At 39.8% G+C, this 18,145-nt stretch overlaps 2 protein-coding genes across 5 annotated transcripts; both read right to left on the reverse strand.

Moving 5' to 3' along the window:
- Positions 1–1,085: 1,085 nt before the first annotated feature.
- Positions 1,086–7,317, reverse strand: LOC113010868 (ras-related protein Rab-8A-like). Its single transcript, XM_026150111.2, has 8 exons — positions 7,115–7,317; positions 6,530–6,590; positions 4,453–4,513; positions 4,271–4,348; positions 4,079–4,168; positions 3,123–3,188; positions 2,503–2,553; positions 1,086–2,353 (listed from the first exon to the last, which is right to left on the reverse strand). The coding sequence occupies exons 1-8, from the start codon at positions 7,236–7,238 to the stop codon at positions 2,264–2,266; spliced, it is 621 nt and encodes a 206-aa protein (XP_026005896.1). The 5' UTR covers positions 7,239–7,317; the 3' UTR covers positions 1,086–2,263.
- Positions 7,318–9,732: 2,415 nt separating this feature from the next.
- tpm4b (tropomyosin 4b) lies at positions 9,733–17,735 on the reverse strand. 4 transcript variants are annotated; one of them, XM_026149998.2, is made up of 9 exons: positions 17,253–17,735; positions 15,501–15,626; positions 12,236–12,369; positions 11,376–11,493; positions 11,229–11,299; positions 11,053–11,128; positions 10,768–10,830; positions 10,609–10,678; positions 9,733–10,444 (listed from the first exon to the last, which is right to left on the reverse strand). In XM_026149998.2, exons 1-9 carry the CDS (start codon positions 17,364–17,366, stop codon positions 10,362–10,364), a joined length of 855 nt encoding a protein of 284 aa, XP_026005783.1. In that variant the 5' UTR covers positions 17,367–17,735; the 3' UTR covers positions 9,733–10,361. The 4 variants fall into 4 exon arrangements, with proteins under 4 accessions (XP_026005783.1, XP_026005781.1, XP_026005782.1 ...); XM_026149996.2 differs by having other exon boundaries at positions 9,733–10,095; positions 17,253–17,725; XM_026149997.2 differs by lacking the exons at positions 15,501–15,626; positions 17,253–17,735 and adding an exon at positions 13,449–13,940 and having other exon boundaries at positions 9,733–10,095.
- Positions 17,736–18,145: the final 410 nt, after the last annotated feature.

Raw genomic sequence — 18,145 nt, forward strand, 5'->3', positions numbered from 1 at the left:
AACAAAATCAAAGAGGAAGTATCATATTTCAGAAAAAAATTATACAGCTCGAGTCCCATAAAAGTTTGCTCCCTATGTTTCTGTTTATGACTTAAAGCTCGAACAAAACGGTGCCGTCTTCACAGTTCGACACCCGCTCTCTTCCCGCTCAACAGTACCCCGCTGTGCTAAGTTTCACCTGCACTGATGCACCAATGCAGCTTTAAATAAACAGAGCGTGTCCTCTCTTTTTGGCTCAGTGACTGACACAAAACAAAAATAACAAAAAGCCCATACATTCAACCGTACAGCTCTGTAGGTATGTCTGAAAAAAAAGTACATTACACACACGCACAGGTCCGAGATTCACAATGCATAGCTCACCTATGACAGAATAGATTACTAGTGGTTAAGACAAATGGCCATGGTATTCATGAGGTCCCAAATTATTTGATATTACAAAAGGTGCATGAAACATATTGTCCCTCAATACTGTGCATGTAGGAACTTGATTTTAAGACTGACATAAACATAGAAACAATGGAAACAGACTGAGAATCCACATCTAAGTTCAACACAGGTGGAGTGTACATAATTGCATCACACTCCCCAGATTAGCTGTCTCTAATAAAATACTGATTCATATTTGAAGTTTGGCAGTTACCTAAGATGCACTGTGTGCTTCTGGCGCCACCTAGCTGTCAGATCTAATGTCCACAATGGGGAAAAACAAACCAGTAAAAGGATCCAGAATACCCCAAACAGGGCCATCTTTAGCTTAATTCAAGCCATCTCTATGTAAACTCATAAAATATTACTTTTAAATTACGGGTTGGCAAGCACAGTAGTATAAAAAAAAGAGAGGCTGAAAGACTTATCTTTTACACGCAGATATATGCTGAAATAACTCAGTCTGAGGAAGGAAACGTTTTTAAGAGAACTAATAACAGGGCAGTGGACTGCTAGCTGTGAACTACCAGAGGAGATCAAGTCCTTTGGGTGTTGTAAAATGTTGGTAATATATGTCCTTTATATTACCAAGACTCAAAAGGAGCAAAAGAAATTTATAGCTGTACTGTATTGCAAAACTATCACTTGGCACAGACTACACACAAACCACAATTTACTGGTAAAGTGCAAGGAGAGCTGCATGACAGCAGGGAAGGGGCAGAAGGGGCTTACAGTGTGAAACTTCAAGTGATTTTAACTGCTCATCAAACAACCAGAGACGTCATTCAGCTTAACTGCGACTAAGAGCTGACAGGAAAAATTCAGACATCAATCTATTTTAAAGAAGAGCTGAGGCGACAGACCAAAGGAGAGAAACAAACTTCAATAATAAATCGTTTAAAAAGTCATTTTTCAAGATAAATACCAATAAGTGCAGCATCTCAAATAAATGAGATTGCTGCTTTTCTGCCTCATGTGACAATAAACTGATTATTTTAGGACATCTTTAGTGGCTTCAAACAGGCTGTGATTTCAAACTATAAATTAAGGTCTCATTGTCACAGTAATCCTATTATTACAAATTTAAGACTGGTCATTTGCTACATCACGAAATTTTCCTAAACAGAGTATTTGCATTTTCATCATTAGAATGACAAAAACCTAAACTGTAGTTTAAGATAATATATTCCTCTTCATCACTCACTGAAAGGAGGAGAATGCACCAATGGTGGAGTAATCATTTTCAGTCACAAAAAAATGATTGTCAAGGACAACAAGAGCAGTGCTCTCAGCTCATTCTGTCTGATCCTTGACTGACAGTGAAAAGGAAACCTGTACAGCTCTGTTTCACAGCATTTCAAGCTCATCAGCCTCTGGTTGAAATTTGTCACATAAAAAAAGGGACAGAGTGCTATTAAAAATAGATCTAAATATATCACATTTGTAATCCAGTCCACAAACTATTAATGACTTCTCATCCCTGGTTCTGCTACCGGTTGTGTGAATGAGTGAGTGAGGATAATGAAGAGACTAACTCTGGAGTAAGAGCCCATTCCTTTGTGTTAAATGGAACATCTGGATAATGCTCCTGGCTGAGTCCTCCAACCAGCAGAGCACCATGACTCATGAAGTCAACATTTATCCTTAAAATGGAAAAGATGAAACTCTGGAAGCTTTCAGAAGAGGAAGCAAGGAGGGGAAGTCCTCCATTTACTGACAATATAATGGCTTACGTGGGCTTTTAGGACTGACCATAGCTGGAGAGAAAGGGGGAGGAAGTGCTAAGAGCAAGAACAGTCTATTTATGTCCAGTCAGTATGAAAGGCCTCAGTCCTCAGAGTAGGCTACAGCGGAAGAAGCTGGTCTTTTTCTGAGGCTCTGAGATCTTTACGCCCTGACTGCTTCCTTGCGGTGTGTTGCCCTCCTGCAGCAAAAACAACAAAGAAAAACAAAAGACAAGTCAAAACACTGTCATCTGCTGCACAGTTTTCCACAAGCTGGAAAAACGCAAAAACATTCCATAAAGCTAGCCACAAGAGCTGCTGATCATTTTCCTCACAGTTTTATCCTTACCAATTTTGTGTCCATTTTTGATTTGATGTCTCTGGCCAGCATCAAAAACGCCTGTGAAACAGAAAAGCATGCTTTCAAAATTCTAATCTTCATCTACCGTAAATTCAACTCAAGAATTTAAGGCAGCTGGACCTAATAGTCACAAGGTTCAATTAGATTCAATTTTATTTATATAGTGCCAAACAGTAACAACAACAGTCGCCTCAAGGTGCTTATATTATAGGGTGAAGACACAAAAATAATAGAGAGAAACCCCAAAAAAATCAAACGACCTCTTTTGAGCAAGCACTTGCTAACAGTGGGAAGGAAAAACTCCCTTCTAACAGGAAGAAACCTCCAGCAGAAACAGGTCAGCGAGGGGCAGCCATTTGGCGCAACTGGCTTTGGGACGAAAAGTCCAGTTATCACCAACAAGGTTCTTAATTTTGTGCATATGGGAGCTTTGCTTTCTAACCACGAAAGATGACATCAATATTAGACACAAGCAGGTGACATGTTTTGGGGTTTTTCTGGAGGCAAATACTGTTGTGATTTAGCGCCATATAAATAAAACTGAACTGAATGTTTACATGACGTATCAAATTAACTGTGCCATGTGTTCTAGCTGACAAAGTGCTTACATTTTCCACGTTGATGTTGGACTTTGCGCTGGTCTCCATGAACTTTATTCCATACTCTAGTGCAAGCTGAAATAAATAAACAAATAAATAAAGCTTTAAAAAAAATTCTGCTGACACTTTTATTCAAAGCATATTACTTTAACATTGCAATAATGACTAAGATTCCCCCTCGACTGATGATCTAGGTGGAAATGACACAGAGTATCACCAGCTACTTGTTGGTTTCCATCAATGAAGTAAATTTATATAAAATGTACTTACAGTAACCCCTGCATGTAACCAACCCTAACTCAGATGCATGTGTATTAAGGATGGGCATTTCAAGCAAGCACGCTATTTAACATTAACTAGGAACAAGTCGCCTATTTTCCAATAGTTGGAAACTGCTTTTAAATGACTATAAACAGCTGTGTCAGACTTTTCACCATGCTAGCTTTACCTCGTTTCCATTTGTTATATGCATTTAATCCATAAAAGACCCTTTGATGGCTGTAATAATGATTGGCTTTGCATATTACAGCGACATATAACCTCAGTCTGGCACATGGTACTTGGTAGTGCACCCTGTCGTTTAAAACCTAGCCGATGTTTTACTGCCACCTACAGGTAGTAAAAGTGCATTAAATCCAACCAGGCAATAATAAAAACAAGGAAGAAACACTTTTGTAAAATCATGGATATCCCAGATGTGAATGCACACAGACGCAAGAAAACAGAATGATAACATGTCTTTCTGTTGGACTGATTTTAAACTAGATCTTAATGTAACTTTACAGTGGCAGAAACACTAGTTTCTCTTCTCTCCTCTCAGTTTCACTGTGTGTTTGTGCTGGTGAACCTGAAACTGCAAGAACAGCCAACCATTCCTCCCCACAGGGAGAGCTCACTGTGTGACTACATGAAAATGACTCTTTGGAGAAGATTATGTGAGACCATGCATCTGTCAAGCTTCTCACCTTTTCCCCCATCTCTTTGGACACCTGCCGTTTGTCATTGATGTCACATTTGTTGCCAAGGACCATCTTCTCAACGTCCGCTGACGCATGCTGGATTAGAAGAGTTTGAATTTTAAAACGGTACATGATACCATACAGACTTTTGATGGGTAGAACATAAGTGGATGAGTTTATATTTGGACCAGAATGTACCTCTTCTATATTCCTTATCCAGTTCTTGATATTTTCAAAGGATTTTTCGTTTGTGATGTCGTAGACGAGCATGATGCCCTGTAAAGAGCAGTACAATCATAAATAAATGCAGGTGAAGCTGCACCTTCAACAGGAAAGAGGATGTAAATCACATCTGTCTGTCAGCATGTGAAGATACCCACCATTGCACCTCTGTAGTAGGCTGTTGTGATTGTTCGGAAGCGTTCCTGACCAGCTGTATCCCTAAAGAAAAAACATCATTAGTTATCTGAAAGCTTAAGGACAAAATATCAAATTGAATGTTTGTGGAAATTATTAGAAAAGTTAACACAAATTTCTAACTAATATCAAGCATGACAGCTAATACACTAAATGTATATTAAAACTGATGAAACAGTTATCTTAAACTCGCTAGTTGAACAGGCTGATATAGAGCTGGCAGTGTATAAACACATCCAACATACATGTAACGGGCTTTTTAAATACCTCTTCATTGGTACAGAAGCAAAACACCAGCATACAGTATATTACTACTGTGTAGTGCTTGTGGGTAACTGTATTAAGTCTGCAACAGTGCATTAATGTAACAAATAATAAATTCAAGGAAAACATCTCGGCACACAAAACTTTCTTCAACATAAACAAGCTATAATACTAATATCTGCAACCTTACAATAATTGTCAAATTTAAATTATGCTAGCTAGGATTACAATTGGGTACTCCTAGCTAGCCAGGTAACATTAACGGTAGAAGCCAAATATGGCACTACACTGAAGCAAAAAGCCTAACAGGTGGTCTGCTAATAACTGACTTTAGCCCTGTTTATTAAAGTCTGGAAGTTATGTGGCTTTATTTTTTGTGTAAATTACATTAAAATGTATTTCTTTTATTCTACATACACTCCTATCTGAAGTCTCTGTAGACTACAATGTTCACAGACAACACTGTGATCTGTAGTGAGAGTTGGGAGGAAGCCAAAGAGAACTTGGAAAGGTGGAGGTATGCAGTGAAGAGAAAAGGATTGCAAGTCACTGAAGCAAGATAGAATACATGTGTGAATGAGAGGAGGACATAACATAACAGTGAAGAGCAGAGGTAGTAAAGCTGGATAAGTTGAAACACCTGGGGTGAACCATCCAAAACACTGGACAGTTTATGAGAGAGATGAAGACGAGCGTTTAGGCAAGGTGGAGTGGGTGGAGATGAGTGTTGGGGTGATTTGTAACAGAAGCATAGTGGCATTAGTGAAAGGGAAAGTTTATACAAGAACAATGGTTTGAGGATGATGTCACTAGCAAAAACACAGGAGGCAAGGCTGGAGGTGGCAGAGCTGAAAGTGATCTTGAGGAACAGGTTTATAAATGACTACATCAGAGAGACAGCTCAGATTTGAGCGGTTTAGAGACAAAGTTATGCTGCACTTCATTTGCATCAAGAGAGATGTAAATCCTGAGCTGAGCATGCTCCAGTAGTCAAGTTGGAGCAACAACAGGATTTGTTTAGCTACTTATCAAAGTAGAGCTGCTGCTGTAGCAGGTTCATGGATACAACCTGGTCAGTGTTCTAATTTAGCGAGTCACAAATATTACACAAGGATTACAATTTTACTACGGTTCATGGTTGCCATCTTGAATTGTTAAGCCTGGTTTTTCTGAGGCTCCTCCAACTTTCCGAGCTCAAAATCTGACTTGAGGGAACAGTTCAGATGTAAATTCCATCTGCCAACTTTAACTAGAACACACTATTACAAAGACAAAAAGGAAACGGTTTGACCATGTGCACTGGAGGAATAGTTGAAATTGGGCAAAGCATGTTAAATATAGAGCTGTTAGTCAGGAGGAAAAGAGGAAGACCTCAGAGAAGATTAATGGATCTAGTGAAGGTCATAAAAGGGGTTTGGTGTAGCAGAAAATGAGGATGCTAGAGTTAGGGTGAGGTGGAGGCATATTATCCATTGCAAACCATGCAATGTAATGTCCACTCATGGAAAAAGTGGTAGTGGTTAAAACACATTAATTTTAAAAATGATTACATCTGTGATTCTTATCACTGATAATGTATAAGAAGCACATAAGCAGTGAACTCAAGTATTAAACTAGAGCTTGTAAAGTGTATATACATAGTGTAAAATACTGAAAATAATTATTTGAAAAAAAAAAATCAACCAACACTAAATGTGTATTAAAACTAAATTAAAACAATGACAAATACAAAACATTGTCGGCAAAATTATGTCACATGTCCAGCATTAAACTTACCATATTTGTAACTTTATCTTCTTGCCGTCAAGCTCTATTGTCCTAATCTTGAAATCAATGCCTGCGATTAAAATAAAAACCCAACATGAATGTCAAATCATAACGATAGCTTAGTAGCTCGGCTCTAGCTGTCAACATTGGCTAAGTCTACTTTTTCAGCAAGAAAAATAACACCAACGGGCTGCCAATAAGCTACAGGAATATGATCATAAACAACCATTACACCAAATATCCGTGTTTCGTATGTCTTCCAAGAATGTAGACGGAGCCAAACGGCTAATGTGCCACTCGGCTAACCGTCTTGGTTAGCAACCCGGCATCAGGTTATTATACAACAAAACATTTCTGCTTAAACATGCGCCACACGTACAAACAAAGGTTATCAGTGCTTCACTTCACTACACTGAATTAACTAGTCAATCGTACTGCTGCTACTTTAGCAAATACACATTCCGCCTATATCAATGTAAAAGAGAAACTAGTTCCTTCTGCTGAAATCCAGCAAGTAGACGGCCTCACCGAGGAAGCCCATTGACGTACTGTAAACAGAGAATGGCTCGGTTTTGTTTCCCCCCAAATACTCACCTATAGTTGAGATAAACGTTGAATTGAAGGCGTCTTCCGAAAACCTGAACAGGACGCAGGTCTTCCCGACACCAGAGTCTCCGATTAACAGTAATTTAAACAAATAGTCGTATGTTTTCGCCATACTTGATATTATTGCGGAAATCCCGCCCGGCAAAGAAGCAATGTAAATGAGCTGGAATGACGCCCCCTGCTGGCCCGGAATTCAACAGCGTTTCAGACTGTGACCGTGAGGCTTTTAGATTGTTGGCTTACTTAAGGTAGACCAGGTTATAATTGTGACTTATTTAACCTGTGCTACTTTATGCTTTTTTTTTTTTTATCTACTGTACTTGTTACTCTACTGTATAACTATAGCCTTAATTCAATATAAAGTTTTGTTCTTGCCATTTTATTATGTACACCTTGCTAGGACCAGTTTGGGTTTCTTTTTTGCTTTTTGAATTGCTTTCATTCTTCACGGCATAGATTTAGCAATGTGCTCCAAACATTCCCCAGAGATTTTGGTTCAAATTCACAAAGTTGCTGCAGATTTGTCAGCTACAGGTTCATGACGTGAATCTCCATCTTTGGGTTCCACTACAACCCAAATTGCTCTACCCAGATTGAGAGCTGAGGACTGTGGAGGCCATTTGAATACAGTGAACTTATTGTCATATCCAAAAAAAAAAAACAGTTTGAGATGATCTGAGCTTTGTGACATGATGTATTATCCAGCTGGGTACACAAATTAAGGGACTGACACGGCATTAATGGATGGACATGGACAGCAAAACCAGCAACCTAGACAGGCAGGGTTGGCATTCAAACAATGGCAGGCAATACTTTCCCAGTTGTCTGTTGTCCAGTTTTGGTGAGCCTGTGTAAACTGTATCCTCAGTTTCCCATCCTCAGCTGACAGGAGAGGCACCTGTTGTGGTCCTATGCTGCTGTAGCCCATCTGCTTCAAGACTTGATGTCTGGTGCTACTCTGCATACCTTGGTTGCAATGAGTGGTTATTTGAGTTGCTGTCAGCTTCAACTCAAAGCATTTACTGACATTAATACTACTACTACAGGATTACATTGGTTCTTACATTTCGGTATACTTGGAAATCAAGGGAAATTTGTGTTCATTAATTAAAAAAGCAACTTCCATTTGAATTACAATTCAACAAAAGAAAAAAAATGCAAATTACCACAGCCTAAAAAAGGGTCAATTAGGACTTCTAATGAGGTTGGAAAGTAGAGTAAACGTGAAAAAGGAAACTGTAAAGATGAAAGGCAAAACAACTAAATTATTACAAAACAACAATAATTATTTTACCTGGTTTATCTTTTTTTAATAGCTGTTTAAAGTAAAAGTTGGATTTAAAAGCGAGTTGAGTGAACAGTCATATTCATCTGTTTCTGTGTGAACATGTTTATTTAGAGGGTATAGGCGTATAGCATAAGCCAGGAATTGTGGTTTAGTTTAGTAACCAGGAGAGAGAAAAAGTGTTTTTGTGCATCCATGTCTTAAGGAGCCTTATTTTTATATTAATAACATTAATGCATAGTGGTGTTAAATATTATATTGTACATTAAGAAGGTCTAATTGTATTCAATGACATATAATTTTTTTGATAGGTGTAGTAAAAAGAATTATAGATCCATTTATAAAGATATATATACATGTAACGAGGGACTGTGTATTAGATAGGTATATTTATTTATAACATATATGTATACATTAGACTATATGATTAAAACAGATAAGTGATGAGCTATAGTGGTAGGGATTAATAAGTATTTGCTTCCTCCTACTCCTTTTTTGAATGGGAAGTGGTCAATTCAAAAAATTGACCACTCTTTTGAATGAATATAATGGTTTTATTTGAGTTCATTTTCATTTGTTTTAATGTGTCTTAACACTTGATGTGTTTGAAATAAGGATTTGATTGATTGATAGTGAACACTAATCTCGTTGTTGTGAAGGTTTTTTTTTTCTTTTTTTAATCTAACTGAATTGTAGGACTTTTCTTTTTTGTGTTAATGCATTTTGAAGCGTCTCGAAAACCGTTGTTTCCAAAACTTTCTATCAGATCACACAGCCTTCTTTACTGCCTGGCCTCTGTCATGGTCTGTTAACAAGACTCACACGATTTTGCAACACTTTGTGCTGAAGCCAATAAGTCTTGATGCAGAGTTGAATCGTGTTTCTAATAGTGAGTAATTGTTGCACAATGTGGAGGTTTAATGTTGAGGACGTAGTCTTTAACTTTTCATTTATTGCTCAGTAATTATCTTTACTGTACAGCATAAAGCAACTGGAACTGTTTATTTTAAAGCTCACAGTCACAAGAAGCTCGATAAGAAGTTTGAGGACGCACTTATACTCTGATAACATCTTTAGTATTAACCTCATGCGGTTGTGCCATTTCTTGATTATAGCACTCAGTGGCACTACTGTTGTGAAAGAAGAGATTCAGTATCTGCAAAAGAAAAAAAAAGAAAAAGAAAAAAAGCTGCTGTCCTAGCACAGAGAGGACAGTGTGCATGCCAGCACATGTAAACTGAAGGGTGAGCTCTTTTCCCTGGAACGGTTTATAGATGTGTTGAAACTGGCTCGCAGACATGACAAAACATCAGCAGCAGCATTAACACCGTCGTCATCATCAGTTTTATTTGTGCACAGAGTTTGGTCTACAACACAATTCCTAGCACCAATACTGAAATCATGTGGACCCAAAACCATTTTTTTAAAAAGGAAAAGGAACAAAAAGGACCATAAATACATAAAAGGGCTACATGTGTTTTACAAATTAAGAGTGAAATTGCAAAAAAAAAATGGATGGCATGTAGAAAATATCTTTTACAAAGTTGTTGTTTGTTTTTTTTTTGTTTTTTTTTTACTTATTTGATGTTCTTCTTGGCATTTTACAAGCTATTGAGCTCCTGCAGTGTTTGGTCCAGGACTTGGTGCATGCCTATGTTTTCTTCTTTTGCGTGTGATAGGTTCTCTGTAATGAAAAGCAGCAGGAAATATATAATATAACTGTTTGTCAGGTAACTGTAAAATTGTTAGCCTCATAGTGAGAAAAATGCAGAAACAGCTGCAAAGTGATGAAGAGCAGATTGCAGTGAATGACAGAAGGCAGTGTAAAAGAGAAAAAGGTCTTTATTAAGCTTCAGTTTAATGCAAAAAGAAGGAGAAGGGAACTCTGAATGCAAAGGAATAAAAGAGACAAAGTGCTTCTAAAGATGCAAAGTCAGCAGAGTGCAGGGTTTACAAGGTGTTCATATCATTGAGGGCATGATCCAGCTCCTCGCTGATAGCCTTGAATTTCAGCTTCTGAGTGTACAGTTCATCTGCAGGTCAAAAGGCAGAGTAAGCAGGACACAGGAGGTTGAGAGGAAAAAGTGTGCAGGCCATGAAGGGGAAATTGGAAAAAGAGAGAAATCAGAGCAGAAAGTTAAAGATTTATTACAAGAAGGAGTGTAGGGTAGAATATGAGGGCTGAAAGAAAGCGTACCTTCTAAGTCATCTATGGTCTTTTCCAGCTTAGCCACTGTCCTTTCTGCGAATTCTGCACGGGTTTCCGCCTTTTTCAAACAGTAAACACATTGAAATATATATGCAAAGCTTACCTCAGAAAACACAGGTTCAGCTTAAGCAGAGGGAATGAATTTACCTCTTTAAGTCTGTCATTCAGGACTTTAATCTCCTCCTCGTATTTGTCTTCTTTCTCAGAGTACTATGCAGACAAAGAAAAGCAAACAACTTTGTTTGTGCCATTTTAGGATGACCAGGGTACTTCCCCTGTTTTTTAGGTGATGGTAGTCAAGATGAGGATGCAAATAGTGAATGTGAGCACGAAAAAAAGGCACTTAATGTGCTGCCGATCCTGTTGAGTGGCTGTATTGGGTGACAGTGATGGGTGTGGATGTGTGAAGGTGTTTTATGATAGTGAGTTTACCTTCTCAGACTGAGCCTCTAGAGACTTGAGGTTGTTGGTAACATTCTTAAGCTCTTCTTCCAGGTCACCGCACTTGCTGAAAGAAAGAAAAGATGTTTTTTTTCCAATAACTTGCTTAGAATATATTTAAAATTCACATATTGTGGTGAGAATAACTGCACTGAATTTCTCCTTACAGTTCTGCAATTTCTGCCCTCTCTTCTGCCCTCTCCAGCTCACCCTCGAGGATGACCAGTTTACGAGCGACCTAGAACGAAATCACAGTTGAACATCAGCTGAAGCGACATCTCACAAAAAAATAAATACAATCCGTCCGTTCATACCTCCTCGTATTTACGGTCGGCTTCCTCGGCAATGTGTTTGGCTTCTTTGAGCTGCATCTCCTGGATCTCCATCTTCTCCTCGTCTTTCATGGCTCTGTTCTCAATCACCTTCATGCCTCTAAAGATGGAAACGATGCCGAACATTTAGTCCAACAAGACCATAAAGACACTCGACATTGCAGAGGTTATCTGGGAGACTCACTAAAAGCTGACTTAACTCAGTAACCACCAACTTTGCATTTCCAACAGTTATTTTTTACCTGTCAAATTTCACTGACAGGCAATGGCATCTATTCACTGCACTAATGGGATTCTCTATCTTTGTATCACACTGTGACTTGTATGGCTCTGTATACAGTTCTGTTATCAAGCCTTCCTGCTTCAGTTCCGATGGGCCATGGGCCATTTAATGGCCATTTACCTTACTGTTCTGTTTAAGCCTCTAGTTTTTGTGCTATTGCTGTTTTTGATTTTTCCTTGAAAACTTCAAACTTTACAAAGTTTTACAAAGTATTGCTTTCATTTATTTTACTCTTTTTTTTTTTTTTTTTTAAGTCAAGCAAACTTTATTTCCACTCTGAGGGAATGAACAACACATTCCAATAGGCTTCCCTCACTACTTCCAGCCAATGAAAATGAGCAAGTGAGGGTGATTTCAGCCAGTTCACTTGTGTGCTTGCTCAGTTTTTTTTGTGCCACATGAAATAGGCTGAAGCCTATCTGCATGGTAACAGCAAACGCTCGTGATAGTTAACTTCAAGACGGTGGGCTGTGTAGAACTTTCACTTAACATTAAAACACACAGTGACTCACAGCAGTAACAAATACATCTGAATCTACAGATCTATGCTGATTTTCACCTTTCGCTCTCATCTGCGGCCTTCTCGGCCTCCTCCAGCTTCTGCAGGGCTGTGCCCAGTCTCTCCTGAGCACGGTCCAACTCCTCCTCCACCAGCTGGATCCTGCGGTTCAGCGATGCTACTTCGCCCTCAGCCTGTAGCCACAGATTGAGAGAGATAGGGAGGTCGCAGGTCAGAGGCCAGGAAGGAAACATGAATGCAGCCAAAACAGGAAGGTTACCACTTACGCTCAATGCTGAAAACTGCTTATCCATTCATCTATTTTGAAGCTACACTATAATCCCCCCCCCTTTCATTCATGGCTTTAAGAAGATGTCAAGATCAGGTCCTTGCGTTTCATTTGCTTTTTCAGCCTTAGTGACTTTGATGAGTTGTGGACTTTGCAGCCTGGCTACCTGCTTTACTAATATGTTGACACAGGATAACGCAGTGACAGCTTTTTTTTTTTTTTTTAAATAAACATGCTGGCATCTGATATTTTACAGCTGTCTTCACTTTTGTAGTGTAAACCAAAGCATGTTTGGGGGACACCAGCTTTCTTCTCCTCAGCCCGTTTCCCACAGCACTGATAGCGCAGATAACCATGCCTGCTCTCTCCTTCCTGTGCAGAGGCTCAAGAGGAACAGGAAGGAGGATTCCGGGCACCTTTTCAGATGGACGGTGTGTCAGCTGTTATTCAATCAAAAAGCTCAAAGGGCGAAGGGAGGGAGAAAAAAAAAAGAATAAGTTTTGAATGATTGACAAGAAGTGTAACTGTAAGATTGTACCCTTTAAAAACCTTCAATTTAACATTTTCTTTACCGTCAAACAACCACACTGACAGTTAATGTAACATCGGGGACTCTTGCAGCATTTCTTGGTGTTTTGGTAGATATATGGGGCGGGCTGGAGTTAGATAACACAGCCGAACAAAAGTCTGCAGAGGAATGTCGACACAGCGATGTTTCAACTTGTCTCTGTAACGACTGTATAGAAAATAACTACAGATTTATTTATTTTTTACTGTAATCTGTATACAGAGGTTCCGGTTTTTATTTCGCGCGTTAGGTGCGTTATTATTACCGCTACTTTGCAAGTCCAGCTCTCAGGAGTGCGTAAACGCTTCAGTCCCAGATTACAGTGAAGATGCTCAACCGGTTTGCTGGAATTACAGATCAAGACAAAAAGTAAAAGAAGTTCACTTCAAATTGGACTAAATGCAAACTGATCTCACTTTTTCGCGCAGTTCCCGTTCAGTTTCCAGCTCCTTTTGTACTGCCAGTGCGCGATCTTCAGCCTCATCAACTTGCTGCTGGAGGGCTTGGATTTTCTTCTTCACGGCTTCCATAATTCCGACAGTTTGGTTTCTTTAAACGGGGATTCGTCTGAACCGGCAATCGAGACACTTAAGTTATGAATTCGCCTCAAAGTTGCAGGCTCTGTGGAAATCTTTTCTCGGGCAGGAAATCAGGGAGGTGCGGTGCTGGGACGGCGGAAAAAAAGGGCTGGGAGTTTTCAGGAAATTTATGACGAGATCCTCCAATCATGTGAAGAAGCCTGTCTCAGATGACATCACAGGATTTAGGAGGGGAATGTGGGACGTTTTTTTTCCTCCACAAAGGAGGTGTGTAAAGTCACTTTTTTGTGGGGCCAGGGTTTTCTATTGTGGACTTATATGGCAAAGTGAAGGTGTTGCAACTGCACGGACTGAAGGCAGAGGAAGTGCACTGTGTTATTTGTCTGCTGTTAGATAAAGCGTGAATCACGTCTAAGGGATCATCGTGTGATTGGATTTGGTTGTCTGAGAGAGAAAAGGAAGGAAAGTAAATGTCAGTGGGGGATGGTGAAGGAGAGAGGAGCAGGTTGTAAACTGTATCAAAGGACCGGAATCAAAAGTCCAAAGATTTACTTCTAGTGGAGGAGGAGGAGGGTCAAGGGTGGGGTGGGGCCGTAATAATCCTTTTCACTAGGGGTTGTTGACCTGCAGTGGCGTGGAATGTAAATTGATTTGGTTGCAGACATGACCTGCAGCCATCGGGTGGCGACACATTTCTTCATCGCCCCCATTTGCCTCCTACTCTTCCTCCCCCTCACGTTTTCGTTCTTTTACTACATTTATATGTATGAAAGAAGCTAAAAAGTATTTGTGGCCACCTGATAAACCATCAGAGGAATAAAATCCTGTTATCACCTCTAACCTTTGAGATCGTCTCACTTACTTCAGCTCAGATTTTTACCTGCTTTGTGAAGTTGAAACACTTTCCAAATCCTCCTGAAAACTTCACAGACTTGAAGGGAAGAGAATGTCCACGAGCCACCTTCAAAACCACTCTTTTCATTCCCAGTGTCAGATCAATATTATTATATTGGTCACGATTCACTCCCAAAAGCAAACTAAGTCAAGTCTGTGTCCGGATTTATTTTGTTTGTGATAAGGCATAATCCCGAGTTAGATTCCCATCATTTTCCTGGAAAGGATATGTTTAAGCAATAAATACATGACATAAATGTAGATGGTCTCCAAAGGTCGGCAGTCATTCAGCATTGCACACTGCCTAGGTATGTTACTGTAAAGGCTAGACTGAGGAGAGAATAACGTCTCAGCCCCAAAAAAGGCCAAAGCATTGATTTCATTAGAAACTGCAGTACGGGGTTCTCTGTTTGCTTAGGCTGCATTCCTGAAATTCTTTGGTCGGTAACAGGCTGGCCAAGTTGTGTCTGTGCTTGAGAAATAGCTCAGCTACAGACCTCAGTGAACCACCAATAACTCTGTGATTATCTCCACGGTCTGGGTTAGAAGATGCAAGATAATCAATTCAGGATTTCTGGGTTATTAGTTTACATTGGGGTGGATTTTTTTTTAAATTTAATCTCAAGGCAGTTCTTTAAAGTAACAACCTTTCATGTCTTCTTTTATTCCTATCCTATTTCAATATGTATTATTTTATGTATGACCGTCAGTGATTTAATCACTTCACGTTCATATTTTGCACTTTAGAAACAACCGAGCTGCACTAAACTATTGGGCGAGTCCAGACATTTCCTTTTTTGGGTTATGTAAGCATAAGAGGCAACTCTTCATCTGAGTCAAGCACTTTAGCCAATGATTTTGTTTAAACCAGCTTTGACAGAGAGGAATGTGTGTCCATGTTACTGGTCCCCTTTTCCCCTCTCATAGAGTGATATCTATTTCAGTCCATATGAAGTATTTGATACTGATATTTTAAAAGCTGTGGGGTTCCACTGTAATAATGCCTTTCCGATGGCGTCTTGGTGGTGAACTCACGTCTGTGGCCTTCTTCTCCGACAGTTCCAGTTTCTCCTGAGCATCCTTCAGGGCCTCGGAGTACTTGTCCAGTTCATCTTCTGTTCCCTTCAGTTTCTTCTGCAGAGCGAGCAGCTCATCCTCCAGCTGAGAAAAGGCAGATGTGAGAGAAAGTCAGGAATCAAATATAGATTTTTGTTCAGTTAAAGTGAGTATGATGAAATTCTGGTATATGACAGAAAGCAGTAGTGGGCTTTAGATCTTTTACAGATCACTTAAATGCTATTTTGGGATAATCCTGATGTATTTCAGAAAGATGAATTTCACTTGAAGATAAGGAGGTGAAAATACGTAGTGGGTGCATGATTTTGGACTACAGCTAGCTCCTCTCAACAAATACATGCGTGCTGTTATTTTAATCCGGGTTATTCTTTCCACTTAAAAAGCTCCAGAGTCAAACATTCACCATGAAGCCTGTAGATTATGTGAGGTAACTAGGAGGTTCCTTCTGAAAAGACACATAGCTGCAGAGTCTGGGTGGCCCAATCCTTTAATTGCCGCCGGAGTCTGTGCCTGATGTTGTGTGTAATAGATGTTAATTTTGCATGCAGTTTTGTGTATTTTCAGTGCCTTTCGTCAGCCTAACTGCACTCTGAAAGTCTACTCGTCATGCCAAGAATAGCAAAGAAAGCATCTCTTAGCACTATTTGAGCTGCAGCCATCCCAACAAACTAAAGAGCTCTGCATAATCTTCTAGGATTTCATGCTGACTGTTCTTTGCTCCTGAAGACATGCTGAGGGTCCATATGTGCAGTGCCAGTGACAACTGATGCTCCCTGTGCTCTCTGAGGGAGTTGTTATGGCATTAGCTACCAGAGAGTGGATATTTACACTTTCCACTTGCTCGATCCTTCATCCTGGCTTTGTCCGAGTCTCTCTAACTTGCTGCTCTCTAACATTCCTTTCATACCACGTTAATGAGGACACCATCTCCCACTGTGTGATAATTGCCTCTATTTAGAAACCTCAGATATCCTATTGCATCTCCAGATTCTATTTTGTTTGTATGAAATTAAAGTACACTGTCATTAAGTTTGGCTGGGACACATCATCCTGTCTGTGGCTTGAGCGCTGCGGCGCCAAATATGGGGGCACAGAAATTTATGAGGTTTTATATTATACAAACTTCACTTCTGATAAGGATGCTGCCAGAGTCAGACCGTGATATTCTATAGGTCTGTTTTAACCTGGCAGCTTTTCCTTTGATTCAGTTCGGATAATAAGCCTAGCTCTTGTCACAGCCATCTCTGTGGATATCCTCCACCGTCTCCTACTGCAGAACAAGGAGCTCAGTATCAACTGATCCCTGTGATTCAGCATTTAGTCCTGCTGAGAAATATATCAGCAATCTGTAAATTGTGCTTTGGTGTTCTTATTTAGTATTTTAGATTATGACTGAACTTTAGCAACAAAAATAAATCAAAAACTATTAAAAAAAACTATTATAGGAAAAGTGAAAAAAACAACAACACAATAACGCAATGATGTTGTAATACAACTGGTATGAGTAACTTCACAGATACATTTAGATATATAATCCTGATATTGAAAATGTCCACATTTTTTGACAAAGAAGATTCCCCATATTTTGGAAAAAAGTAATTATTAAAATTAATTTATGCATGTGTGATGCATTTACTTCATTTGTTGTAAATATGCTGTGACATTTTAATATTCCTGTATTAAACATTAAACTCATGAGCCACGCGTCACCTGCTTGCTTTTATCTTCCGCCTCCTTCTTGTCGGTCTCGGCCTGTTCCGCCCTGTCGATGGCGTTCTCCTTGTCCAGCTTCAGCATCTGCATCTTCTTCTTGATGGCCTCCATGGTGACTGTTGGGTGTCAGCGTCTTGAGATCTTTAGAAAATGAAGTTTTGTAGTTCGTTACGGGGAAAAGCTGCTGCAGATGTTCAGAGGAAGACGCCTCACAGGAGCCCTCACAAGGTTGACAGGGAGCGCAACTGGCAGATGCAGAGAGGAGGGAGCTTGGAGCAAGCGAGCACAGGAGAGGAGGATGCAGACTGAGAGTCGGTGGAGCTGTATGTGATTTAAACTTGACAGGAGGTTTGGAGACAGCCCTAGTCCCCAGTGACAGCCCTTTCCCACCGGTTACCCCTTTCGCCACTCCCCACTTTGGCTCCTCTAGAACTTACTGTTGCCCCCACCCCATCCCTAATCTAAACTTCACCTCTCAAATGTTCTTTGGAGGGACAGCATGGTGTAGCCATTTCAGCATTGACCAGCCTATGTCCTTGTTTGGATTTTTACGCAGATAAAAAGCAGGAGAATGACCAAGAACTCACAAACTTCAAAAGGGAAATTGTTCACATTAATAATTTTTGCGGCTTCTCGCCTCTCTTTGGTCTATCTATATGCCTGTGTTCTTACTTAGGAATGTTCAAATTGATGTTAATACCAGAGTTGGTTAGAAAGGGACATAGTTTTCATTCTAGCGCTGAATGAAAAAGGGCTGTATGGAAAATGATCCAGCCAAAGAAAATTTGGGGGAAAGAGCTGTCTGCATGTGATCCACGTCAGGCAGCCACAGCATTGCAGTCAGGATACACAGACATAAACCACAGGTCCAGTGCAATTAAGATCCTCTT

The sequence above is a fragment of the Astatotilapia calliptera genome, chromosome 18 (assembly GCF_964374335.1).
Source record: "Astatotilapia calliptera chromosome 18, fAstCal68.1, whole genome shotgun sequence".
Lineage (NCBI taxonomy): Eukaryota > Metazoa > Chordata > Actinopteri > Cichliformes > Cichlidae > Astatotilapia > Astatotilapia calliptera.

What these genes read in the sequence shown, in the direction of transcription:
- LOC113010868 (XM_026150111.2), bottom strand. Translation starts at nt 7,238, where the DNA reads ATGGCGAAAACATACGACTATTTGTTTAAATTACTGTTAATCGGAGAC. An exon ending in AACGTTTATCTCAACTATAG is followed by an intron (nt 6,591 to 7,114) that starts GTGAGTATTTGG and finishes TTTTAATCGCAG; the next exon opens with GCATTGATTTCAAGATTAGG. An exon ending in CCTACTACAGAGGTGCAATG is followed by an intron (nt 4,349 to 4,452) that starts GTGGGTATCTTC and finishes TGCTCTTTACAG; the next exon opens with GGCATCATGCTCGTCTACGA.
- tpm4b (XM_026149998.2), bottom strand. Translation starts at nt 17,366, where the DNA reads ATGGAGGCCATCAAGAAGAAGATGCAGATGCTGAAGCTGGACAAGGAG. An exon ending in TAGAGGCTCAGTCTGAGAAG is followed by an intron (nt 10,831 to 11,052) that starts GTAAACTCACTA and finishes TTGTCTGCATAG; the next exon opens with TACTCTGAGAAAGAAGACAA. An exon ending in TGAATGACAGACTTAAAGAG is followed by an intron (nt 10,679 to 10,767) that starts GTAAATTCATTC and finishes TGTTTGAAAAAG; the next exon opens with GCGGAAACCCGTGCAGAATT.